General features: G+C 39.5%; 1 protein-coding gene across 2 annotated transcripts in view; it reads left to right on the top strand.

The window, feature by feature from the left end:
* Positions 1 to 12,898, top strand: part of SARDH (sarcosine dehydrogenase) — a 135,578-nt gene that overhangs the window by 119,740 nt on the left and 2,940 nt on the right. For both annotated transcript variants that reach the window (XM_051980288.1, XM_051980287.1), the window contains exon 20: positions 4,350 to 4,485. In XM_051980288.1, the coding sequence (XP_051836248.1) occupies positions 4,350 to 4,485 (136 nt within the window). The remainder of the gene's footprint in view (positions 1 to 4,349; positions 4,486 to 12,898) is intronic.

The following is a 12,898-nucleotide window of genomic DNA, read 5'->3' as shown; positions in this document are numbered from 1 at the left end:
CACTACAGTCCCCAAATGAATGCTGTCTTAGCCTGCGCTTTGTGAGGCATAGAATCATTGGAACTAGAAGAGAAACTTCAGGTTCTTTCAGTCTAGCTCCTTCATATTATAGCTGAGGAAATCGAGACCCATTAAAGTTGAAATGATTTGAAATTATCTAATCATAACTAGATTAATTAATCTAAAGAGAGTCTGAAGCAAGATTTAAACTCAGGTTTTCTGTATTCTGCCTAATAGCACTATTGTGCTCAATTCTGGCAATGCTACATCTGGGATATTGTGTTCAGTTTGGGGCCACACATTTTAATAAGGACAGAAACAAGCTGGATTGTACCCAGAAGAAAATAAACAGAATAGGGAAAGCTTTGGAGAATATGCCACATGGGAATCATTTAAAGAACTGGGATTGTTTACCTGGGAGGAGAGAATATTTAGAAAAGATATGACAGCTGCCTTTAAGCACTAGAAGGGATGTTAACATGAAAGAATGGGGATTTTTTAAGATAGCTAGATGGTGCAGTGGCTTGGAGTCAGGAAGGCCTGAGTTCCCTTGTCTGAGATCCTTAACAATTTGACAAGTCATCTAACCTTTCAATCTCCATTTGTTCATCTTCGAAATGGATCTAAAAATAGCATCTACTTCTCAGGAAGATCGAAAGGATTAAATACAAGGATGATATACACAATGCATCACAAACCTTAAAGGACCATATCAATACTAATTATTATTAATTATTCTTACTTGGCTTGGCCCCAGAGAACAGAAGTAAAAGCAATGGCTTTTTTTTTTCAGAAAATGCAAATTTCAGTCAGATTTTTTTTTAAAAAATCTAACAATTGGAACCATCAAAAATGGAATTGCCTAGCTCAGGAGTTAGCAATTCCTTCCTCTTTGGAAGTCTTCAGGCAGGGGCTGGATATCCCTTTGTCCAAATAATGTGACAGAAGTATGGCCTGTCAGCAGCAGGTTAGACTGACTAATTTCCAAGGTCCTGTATGGATCTTATATTTTGTGGTTCTGTAAGGCTAGTCCATCTCTAAGAGGAGAGTAGGAAGGGAAGAAGGGAGAGGATTGGGAACGCAAAAATTTAAAAGACAAATGTTAAATTTTTATTAATTGGGAAAGGAAATATAAGCAAAGAATGGAAGGAAGGAAGAAAAGAGGAAGGGAGGGAAAGAGAGAGAGAAAGAGGAAGGAAGAGAAGAAGAAAGAATGAAAAAAGGGAAGGAAGAAAAGAAAAAAAGAAAGAAGCAAGCAGAATTTGGAGTCAAGTTGTGGGAGGTGCTAAAATGCAGAGGATTGCCAAAGATTAAGAATTTGGTATTTTATCCCCTAGTTAATGGAGAAGTCAGTGAAGGTTTATGACTAGAGGAAGAAATAGTCTGAGCTGTGCCTTAGGAAAAAGATTTCCATGGCTGTTTGGAGGAAAGAGTGTAGAAAGTTAGATAAAAGATAAGTCTATTAACAGTATTAACATTTTTACAAATAGAACAAATAAGCTGATGATCCTCCTAAGACTTTTAATACTTATAAAAGGCAGAAAGGCAAAACACCATTACTGCAATTATGGGGCTTCACTGATGTGGGCCTGGTATCACTGACAGTCAGAGAGAGCTTTGTTATATGTGGCCAGATTCCTGGCTATATTTTATGAAGCCCTTCAAAAGATGTGTCAAGTGTGATGAGTTAGGGTGAGAGTGGGGGAAAGGGAGAAAGAAAGAAAAAAATCTGTGGTTTGTCTCCTGTTTGTATGTCAGCTTGATTCCTCTTTCTCCTTTTCTTCCTTTCCTCCTCCTCCTTCTCTTCTTCTTCCTCCTTTTCCCCCTTCTCCTCTTCCTTCTTCTCCTCCTCCTCTTCCTCCTTCTCCTCTTCCTCTTTCTCTTTTTCCTTCTCTTCCTCCTCTTTTTTCTCCTCCTCCTCCTTCCTTCTCCTTCTCACACAGCTTTTGCTTAGGGGTTGGAATTGAGATACCAGAGTCCTCCACTAAGCAGGGACAAGTTCTCAAACAGATGCCATGCTGATCCGGAGAACGCCTTTGGATCTACATCCTCAACATCCAGAAATCCACTTTGAAACAGAGAAAAGCAGCTTTCTGCCCCATGGGTATTTTTCCGAGATGCTTAATTTTAAAAAGATGAGACAAGTACCCCTTGATTTCCCTTCACTTTCGGTGCAGGGCTACCAAAGAGAAAAGAAAGCCTTCATTTTCTCCATAGCTTTAAATACCTTTCCATGTCCATTATCTATTTGTGAGTTAGTGAGATCAGGGCCTCTTGTCTCTAATCTTAAAATGGAAAAAGCCAGACCCAGGTGGTATGAAGCCCTCAAGGTTGTGTCATCGTTAGTGGCTCAGAACCAGACAAGGCCACTGGCCACTAGCTAAATTCACTGTATCCAAGGGATGGCTCTCAAGATACTATTAACAAAGAAAGGAACTTTGAAATTATACCCGAATGCCCAGGTTTCCGAATTTGGAAATAACAAACTGGAGAATGCAGTTGTTCTGACTTGTAGTTGTTGTGTTTTTGTTTCCCCTCCATTATCAGAATCACTGCCTCATTCCATTGTTCTCTTCTCTGAGGTTTGGATGTTCAAGTAGAGTAACATGAACATACTTTTGGTTTTGGAACCCAGCTTTCCATCTATACCTTCATATCCCAGAATGCTCAAGCTTTTCCTTTGTAGAATGTCCCTAGACAAGACAAGAATTTGCTGACCATTCTTTCTACCTCTATTATTTCCCACCTCTAATTCATTTTACCCATTCTATGAGATTAAATCTCTGATTATGTTCCTTCACTGATCAAAAACCTTCAATGGCTCCCTATTGCCAAAAGACCCTCTACAACCTGCTCCTTTCCTACCTTTCTAATTTTTTGTTACCTATTTTGCTACCTATTGCTACCTATTTCAGTCTTTTCCCCTTCATTTAACCAAAGCTCTGACAATATATTTTATCCAATAATCCCCCCAAATCATTTAAACATCTGAGTCTATGTACCTCTGTGATTTGCTCATAATACAAGGCAGACCATGTCACAGCTCTACTGGATAAACTCTGAAGATTGCCTACTGCCTTTAAGGTTAAATTAAGGTTCCTTTGTTTATTTTATTTTTGTTTTTTACTGAGGCAATTGGGGTTAAGTGACTTGGCCAGGGTCCCACAATCAGGAAGTGTAAGTGTCCGAGGTTAGATTTGAACTCAGGTCCTCCTGACTTCAGGCCTGGTGCTTTATCCACTGCCCCCTCTTTGCTGCCCACTTTGTTTAATTTTTAAAGCCCTTGATGGCCTGACTCCAAATTACTTTTCAAATCTACACACACACACACACACACACACACACACACACACACTAAGTGTAAAATAACAGATTTATATTTATACTCATGTGTCTATGTATATGGCTATACCCATATATGTATATTTCAGATAGATATAGACAGAAATTTTTATTTTTATGAAAAAGTCTATTTTTATACATACATATGCACAGCGTATATTATTGGGATTCCTTTGCTCTCTGGTACAGTCCATACAGCCTTCTTGGTGTTCCTCACACATCAAACTTCTTCTCCACACCTTTGCATTGGCCATCTGCCATGCGTGGAATGGACTCCCAGCTCACTTATCCCCCTTAAAAACTTTTTGTCTTCAAAACTCTCGCTAAGCAATACTTTCCATGCAAAGCCTGTTTTGATCTTCCCAGGGGCCAATGTCTCCCTGAAAAATTTGCTTTGTATTCCTTTGGTGTACATTTCACCACATTCATTTAGGTACACATTGTCTCCCCCAAAGAATGGAAGTTCCTGGAGGACAGGAGCCATTTTGCTTTTTTCTTTGTCTATCTTCTAGCACAGTTCTTGCCATTCTGTTGGCACTTAATGAATGCTTGTTTATTGTTTGATGACATCCCCTGCTTCCAATGTGCTTTCTCTCCTCTTCATCTCTATCTGTTGAAACGCCAGTCATCCCTCAAGACCCAGTTCGAAGGCCACCTCCTCCTTGACCCTAATTCCAGAAATCCCCTGATTAGACATTCTTGTCCTTTTCTGAACTTATGGTTCTTTGCCTTGTGCTCTGCCCTGGGTTACAGTTGTGTGCCTCATTTATCCCCCCTACATCACTAAGTTCTTTAGAATTCGTGTCCCTGAAGGAAGAGAACAGGTCTTAGTTATTTTTTTTAATCTACCTCAGTCCATTGTACATATTGTCTAATACATTTTTGTTGAATGTGTGATATATATACATATATCACACATTCAACTATATATATATATATATATATATATATATTATATATATATATATATATATAGTTGTTGTTTTGTTTTGTTTTGTTTTTAACAGAAAGGTGCCCATGTTTGGCCTGGAAGCCATCTGGAGAAATGAAAAAGTAGTTGGCCATATTCGAAGGGCAGATTTTGGCTTCACTATCAACAAAACCATCGCCTATGGGTACATCCAGAACCCAGAGGGAGGTCCAGTGAGTATGATGAAGGGGCGGATGGCTCAACTTAGGAAACTGAGAATCCAAATTCTTTTTGAAAGAGACAAACGGAATCATGTTAAAAACAGCATTCTGTCTGAGAAGTATAACAAAAGGACGAGTTGTTTTTCCTCCAAGTCTTCTTCTAAGCCAGAGAGGTCTGTGAGACCTCCAGGGAAGGCACAGAAGAAAAGAGCTGGAAGTCCTCCCATACCCACTCAGTCCTTGGCACTCTATTCCATACCACCAGCTCCCTGGAGGGCCTGGGCTCCCGCTATGGAAAAGCTGGGGGGGGGGGAGGGAGACATTTCTGACAGGGCGTGATGATGGATAAAGCCTTGAGCAGAGACCTCTGGAGGGAGGAAGGGAGAGAAGAGGAGAGACAGATAGATCAAGATGGAAAGCTGGTGCAAGGATGTGAATGACTCATATAAACTGTATCTCCAGGCTGAGTTGGCTGTTGTTTTTTTGTATTTTTCTTTTAAGAGACTCTGACTTTTGAAGCACGGCGTTTATGTTAGTCAGAATTGAGGACAGAGCCAGAGGATAACAACTATTCTTTCCTAACCCAGAAAGAGTGATTTTTGGAAATGCCATCCCCATTATTTTTACTGAAAGGATAAGACCAGGGCAACCAGTGACCCAAACTCTGTTCCTGCAAATCTCAACCACTGCTCTTACCTTCTTTTCTAAAAATGAGCTTTCCTTAGTCCTTACCTTCTGAGGGAAGTTCTTCAGTTATTATTATTCCCATTTTACAGATGAAGAAATTAAGCTTCTAAAAAGGCTAAATGAAATTAACTTCTTGTTTTTCAGTCACCTTTGACTCTTTGTGACCCATTTTTTCTTAGCAAAGATATTAGAATGGTTTGCCAGTTTCTTCTGGAATGAGGGAACTAAGGCAAATCAGGTTAAGTGACTTGCTTAGGGTCACACAATAAGTGTATGACAGTATTTGATATTTGACATTTGAATTTTTAAAAGATATTTGAACTCAGATGTCTCTGACTTCAGCCCAGCTCTCTATCCACTGTGCTGCCTCACCTAACTGCCCCAAAATGATCACCATCACCTAATTAAGGACCAGGAGTGATCACTGAATTTAAGTCTAAGTCTCTCATGGTTCCAAGTTCTTTGCACTAACTCATCACTACCATCACCTCACATTTGCTCTCTCTCTCAGCAAATGAACAGTAAGGGATCTCTATGTGTTGGATGCTAGGGATCCAAACATACCTTAAAAGGTCTCTTGGTCTTGTAATGAAGAGTTAGCACAGGATAGGTATTTAATAAGCACTTAATGATTAGTCGAGTAAGGTTATGAGTATGAGAGTCTGAAAAGCTCTAGACAGTTGAAGGGTTCAATTGACAAGCATTTATTAAGTGCCTACTATGTGCCATGCACTGTGCTGTGCTCTGGTCATAGAATATTCATTTAAGATACTCCATATTCCTTTCCTTAAATCTAGAGTTTAAGACATGATTTCAAGCTTTCTGCTCTGTCTGATGGGATAGAAGTATGAAAGCCAAAGAAAAAAACTTTGTGGGAATCAACTATTTAATCAGCACATATTCATGTGTCAATGTGTGACTGTGTGTCCAGCTCTGTGCTGAGTATTGTGGGGGAGAGCAACCAGACACACTATGGCTCAGTCAACGAAGTGGGAAGAATTGGGACAGTGCAGTTAGTTCCGCTGTGGGTCTGCTTGAGAGCATGGGCAGGAAAGGCAGTTCAGGGACAGATGCAATTGTGCCCGGAGGAACAGTTTCCCGGAGAGTCCTGGCTCTTGCCCCTTTGAGCATTAGGGAAGAAGAGGGCCAGGGGGTAGGAGTAGTGTGCTGGAGGAGTGGAGGCAGCAGCTAGGGGAATGAACTCTATTCACTGCAAGGTGACTTATAGGTATGCTGGGAAAAAGCAAGCCTCACATGAGAGAAAATATGTCCGACTAGATGTCAGCACTCTGGGAAAAGTCCTATTCATCTTCTTGCTAGTTACAGTTCTAGAAAAAAAGAGAAGGGGAAAGTCCTTTAAAATGAGAAAGTTGGAACAAATGACCTTCTAAAGTCTCTTCCAGCTCTACAATTTACGTTCCAAGTGTGCCCTTTTAGATGTCAGCACCCGGGGGAAAGCTCCATTTATCCCCACGCGAGGCATGGGCAGGTACAGATGGCACAGGAGTCAGAGTGGACAGAGACTTATCTTCCCGAGTTCAGATCTGACCTCAGACACTCACTGGCTGTGTGACCCTGGGCAAGTCACTTAAGCCTGTTTGCCTCAGTTTCCTCCTCTGTAAAATGAGCTGGAAAGAAAATGGTGAACCACTTGAGTATCTCCTCTAAGAAGACCCCAAATAGGGTCATGAAGAGTCAAACACAACTGAAAAAATAAGAGAAGAGGAAACCCTTTAGAATATTAAGGATGAATTAGGTGATTTCCCAAGGTTCCTTCCAGTTCTAAACCTATGAGCTATTAAACTCAGAGATTTACAATTTGCAGTCTCATTTAGTGACCAAGATTTACTTGGTCACTATGTACTTAGTTCATAGTTGTTTTAAGTCAAATCATGATGTGAATGAATGGACGAAAAAGCATATATTAAATATTACTGTGAGCTAGACATTGCTTTAGGTAAGAAGGATACAATAATACCTCAAGTAGTTTAATTATAATAGTGAAAAAACATATAAAAAGGATTGGTGGCCAGGGAAAGAAGTCTATTATCACTGAAATATCAATCATTCAGTCCGCAGGCATTTATTATGTGCCTACTATGTTCCAGGAACTGAATTAATTGCTGGGGATACAAAGGTAAAGACAAGCCCTGTCCTCAAAGAACTCACATTGCAATGGGGAGGGAACAGGAAAAAACAACTTTTCTACTGTTTTATAGAGAATAGATGAGGAATAATCTCAGAAGAAAGGCATTAGCTGTGGAGAGTAGGGAGGCTTGAGAGGAACTAGAAAAGGTCTTAGGCAGAAGGGAGATTTTGAGTTGAGATTGGAAGCCAGGGAAAACAATAGGCAGAGACAAAGAGGGAGGACATTCTGAGCACAGGTTGCCAGTGAAAGGGCCCGGACTTGGGAAGTGTACAAAGGCCAGTGTTGCTGAAGTAAAGGTATATACATGGAGTAGAGTAAAATAAAGAAGAATGAAGACACAGGAAGGGGCAAGCTTGTGAAGGCCTTTACATTCTAAGCAGAGCCTTAGATGGTGGGAGTAATAGGGAGCCACTGGAGCTGATGAAGAGAGAGAGTGAGGGACCAACAGTGCGGTGGCCAATGTCTGCTTCAGGAGAATTGATTTGGCTGCTCAGGGGAGGCTGGTTTGAAGTGAAGACAGAATAGAGACAGGGAAGCCTATTGAGAAGGCTACTGCAATAATCTAAAACAGTGATTCTCAAAGTTCACCAATTCCTGGGAGTTCTGGAGTTTTTCAGAGTCCACAGGTCAAAGTTGTTTTTTCTAATAATATTGAGACATTCTCTGCCTATTAAAATATCCTTCTCTACATGAGGCCAGATTTTCTTTATATACTTCAACCAAAACATGTTCAATAAATTAAATGCAAAAGCAAATACGAAAGTTCAAAAATCTTCTGTCATGCTAAGATTAAAGAGACTTATAAAATATATAAAACAATGCTACTCTTGTCACATTTTTCTATTTTAAAAAATATAGTTATTTTTATTAAAATGTTATAATTACTTTCAATGGGTTTAAAATTATCATTAATTTAGTGAATCAATGTTTTAAAATTTTGCCTGTTTTAATTTCTTTTTTTTTTTGTAGTTGATTTTTTTTATTATAGCTTTTTATTTATAAGACATATTCATGGGTAATTTTTCAGCATTGACAATTGCCAAACCTTTTGTTCCAACTTTTCCCCTCCTTCCCCCCACCCCTTCCCCCAGAGGGCAGATTGACCAATACATATTAAATATGTTAAAGTATAAATTAAATCCTGTTTTAATTTTGTATAAAAAAAAGCTATTTGGGATCTCCAATACTTTTAAGAATCTAAAAGGGGCCTGAGACCAAAAGTTAGGCTTTGCTTGTCTAAGCATTCTATGATGAGAGCCCGCACTAGGGTAGTGGTTATGAGTCTGGAGAGAAGATGTACAAGAGAGATGCTGTGAAGGTAAAATGACAGGACTAGCCAACAAGTTGCTTTTGTGGAGGGAGTTTAAAAGAAGAGTCCTTTCTAGGCTAGGGGTTGGCAGGATGATGATGCTCTTGACAATAGTAATACAGAAAATGGGCTTATGCATTGGATGGCCAACCGACATGACTTTTCTAAAATCAAAAGAGGTACAGAGAGTAGGCAGGATGATGACAAGGTGACCTAGATGAGTGGCTTGATATGGTATGAAGATGAAGTACAGTGTGAGGTTTGGGGCGCATGAGATAACATATTGTTCAGCCATTTTCAGTTGTGTTCAACACTTTGTGACCTCACTTGGGGAATTTTTTTGGCAGAATTACTGAAGAGGTTTGCCATTTCTTTTTCCAGTTCATTTTACAGGTAAGGAAATTGAGGCAAACAGGATTGAGGGAAGTATCCAGGGTCACATAGTTAGTGTCTAAGACTAGATTTAAACTTAGGAAGATGAGTCTCCCTGATTCCAAGTCCAGTAATCTATCCACCAAGCCATCTAGGTGCCCCTCTGAAATGACATGTGACTGCCACCTGATCAAAACAACTAAGTTCCTGGACAGAAATTTCAAAGATCAATGAATGGATTTCCCCCAAGGCCTGGGACAAGGTTGGGAAGAACACAAGGTTTGGAATTAGAGTTTAAATCTCAGCTCTGTGACTTACTACCCATGTGACTTTGGGCAAGTCATTCATTTCTTTGAGTCTCAGTTTCCTCCTCTGTAAAATAATTTGGACTACCAAATCTTTACTGCAGACTAAGAGATCTAAAAGTCCTTAGAAGTCAACCAGTCCAGAAGCAACAAACTTGAATGTTAAATAGAATTGGGAAGTGTTTACCAAAATAAATACAAATAAAATACAACATAGATAATATTTGTGATTTTCTAGGTCTTTATGAAGCCCATAGGTAGCTGTTTCTATTTGAATCTGACACTCTTGATCTAGTTCACTATTCACATTTTACAGAAGAGGCTGTGACCCAAAGAAATTGGAACTTGCTTAAGGTCACACTTAATCATACTTAAGTAGTCTATCCCAATTCTAAAGCCAACCATGGATTACAGTATATAACTGAAACTTAAATTGTACTGTGTAGAATCTAAGTGCTGTTGGACCTTAGAAAAGAGAGAGCTGGGATAATGAGGGAAGACTTGAAGGGCCTTGAACCAGGCCTTGAAGGATGAGAACTCAGAGAAGGGAGAGGAAGGGAAAGACGGCGAGAACAAAGGTAAGGAGGACCATCCAGCTCACCCAGAAACATATCCATTCCTATCTTCCTGGGCTTTCTCACCAAAGTGTGGATAACAGCCCGAATGGCTGCTAACCCACAAGTCCTTCAGAAAAAGGATGTGAGATTTCTTTCTGTCATTTGCTTTCCATCCAAGGCTGCTTAAGGCCAAATTGAAAACTATGCAAATTGATAGTGAAGAGAAGCAATCGCGTGGGTGGCCTTCCTCTTAAAATCTCCCTTTACCAATCCTCCCTTTCCATTGGCTTCTCAGCCACAGACCCAGAATGTTTCCTGCAGGAAAGGCAGTGTTCATTAAGCAGACATTAATGGGAGACATTAATCTCTCAGTTGGGTGTGATAACTCCCAGCCTGATTTACATGCTAATTGAAGTCTGCATAAGGGAAGAAATGAGAGAAAGGGAGTGAGGGTGAGGGGGTGAGGAGACTGGGAATGGCCAGCAATCCAGATTTTTCAGACAGAACCCATATGGAAGTTCCCATCTCCCACCCCCAGGATTTGGTAAGGGGCATAGAATCTGCCCCCTGAGCGCTGTGTAAAGTTAAAAGCGTTTTGTCTCCAATTCCTTGCCTCTTTTTTCTCTAATTCACCTCTTAGTTTTGTTTCCACCCATGGCGCTCTCAGGTGTACTAGAAAAATAATCAGATTAATTCGCACTGAGGTTTTAATGAACTAATCATACTATCCCTTCTAGGGGGATTTATCTTTATAAGCGGACCCCAAGGAGAGAAAACAACAAAATGGTATTGGAAAAAGAGGAACATCAGGAATAGATTCAGCTCTAACATTTACTAGCTGCAGGACTGGATAAATTACTTTACCTGAGCCTGTTTCCTAATCTATTAAATTGGAATGATCCCTACCTATTTCACAGGGTTGTTGTTAGAAAAATGCTTTGTAAATTTTAAAGTGCTTTGTCAATGCAAATTGTTGTTACACAATATCAGCCCAAAGGATTAATTTTTTCCTTATCCAGATCTGTGATTTCATGGGTTAGGGGAACTTTCCAGGAGGGAACCTCTTTCTCTACTAATACTGATAACAACTGAACTATGATTTAAACTCACTAGAGTGATATCTGGAAATAGTGGGAATTTGGGATTCTTATTGGGAACCTGGGATCTTATAGACTTGAAGTCAGGTCTTCCTGAATTTTAAAATCAATTCTTATTGTTGGCCTTTTTCATTTTCCTTTGGATACCAGCTTATAAATCCTTTTTAAAGCTCTTAGTTGCAACTGTTTATCCTTTTGTGCCATGGCTGATATGTTTAGGCAAATGTAAAAAATTGCTGAGCTTTTTTATTTTTTTTAAATGGACACGGCTAATGCAGAAATTGGTTTTGCATGACTAAGAAACAAAACCAAAAACCCAGTTTTCTCCCTATGCCACCTTACCTACCAGAATAAATCATTAAGTGTGGAATTTCAAACCCAAAGAAGGAATTTTTTTGGGTTTTGATTTGAGTTTGTTTTTTTTTTTTGGTGGGGATTAGCTTGATAATTTGTTGTTGCCCCCACAATTCTTTCCATGCAATCAAATGCCTGCTCTTCCCATAGATAATAAAGTCAATGTTAGAAGAAAACCATGTTTGGAGAAATTTATTTCAACAGCTTGAAAAGACTTTCAGAACCAGGAGATCTGTGAGTCCTGAGTAGTATGTCCCTATTTGGAATTTTGGGGGATGTGGAAACAGGAGAAGGATCCCATATTTAATCAGTGTGGATCTCCTCCTCAGGGCCACAGCAGAGAGCGTGATGTGTCATAAAAGGCATTAGACATGCCTTCAACCCTGTCACAGACTAATGGTGTGACCTTCAGCAAGCAGTTTCCTATCTCTCCCCTCAGTTACTTTATCTACCAAATGAAGGATTAAAAACAATGTTCTGTTGTTGTTCCAACATAGTATTCTGTGTTCACATTAGTTTTAATCCACCCAATGTTTCTCAAGTACCTACAATGCTTGAGGAGTGCATTGGGTGAGATGTTAAATTTTGATAAAACATTTTCCCTGCTTTCATGGAGCTTATCATCTAGAACTGACATATTATATCTAAAAATAAGTATATAACAAAATGATAGTATTTAAGGGGTACAAAGGGAAGAAGGGTCACAACTAACTAAAGGGATCAGGAATATATTTATGGAGAAGGTGGTATTTGAGGGGGATGAGTGGGTAAGAATTCAATAGATTCAATTATTCAATTCAACTCAATAGAAAGGGAACAGCATGACAAAGGAATAGAAATAGATCAGGGAATCTCTCTCTCTCTTTCTCTCTCTCTCTCTCTCTCTCTCTCTCTCTCTCTCTCTCTCTATATATATATATATATATATACACACAAATACATATATTACACACACACACACACACACACTCACATGTAAGCTGACACCAGATGGTAGAAAACCTTGAATGACAAGCTAAGGCATTTATTTGGTTTACTTGGTAAGCACTAGGAGTCATTTAAAGGTTTTGAGCAAAGAAGCGACATGATCAGATTTATGTGAAGAAGATAGATTCTGTAGCATGTGAAGAATGGTTTGAAGTAAAAAAAAAACAAAAGACTGAAAAGTCTATCCAAAGGGTAGGATGATAACCAAGGAGGTCATGAAGGCCCATCTTAGGATGGTGGCCAAGGGAGAGAAGAAAGGAAGAGAGGATACATACCAAGACAGAGACATAATCCACAAGATGGGAAAGCTCAAGAGTTGGGATATCAGATGATGAACTTGGGAGAACTGGCAAATTGATACCACAGACAGATATAGTGAAATGAAAAAAAGAGGAGTATGTATTGGTAAGAGGGAAAAGGTTGGGAAACATAGGGAGAGACATTCTATTAGGGAGGTGGAGATGAGTCTGGAATGCAGGAAGAAGTCTGACCTAGAGATTCAGATTTACAAGTCATCAGTATAAAGGTAGTAGAAGGAATGATGGAAGTGAATGAGATTGCCAATGGGAAAAAATATAAAAAGAGGGAAGAAAAGCAGGCTGAGGTCA

Source organism: Antechinus flavipes, chromosome 2 (genome assembly GCF_016432865.1).
Source record: "Antechinus flavipes isolate AdamAnt ecotype Samford, QLD, Australia chromosome 2, AdamAnt_v2, whole genome shotgun sequence".
Lineage (NCBI taxonomy): Eukaryota > Metazoa > Chordata > Mammalia > Dasyuromorphia > Dasyuridae > Antechinus > Antechinus flavipes.
Note: the sequence above shows the minus strand (reverse complement) of the source record. Positions and strands in the feature narration are given on the sequence as shown.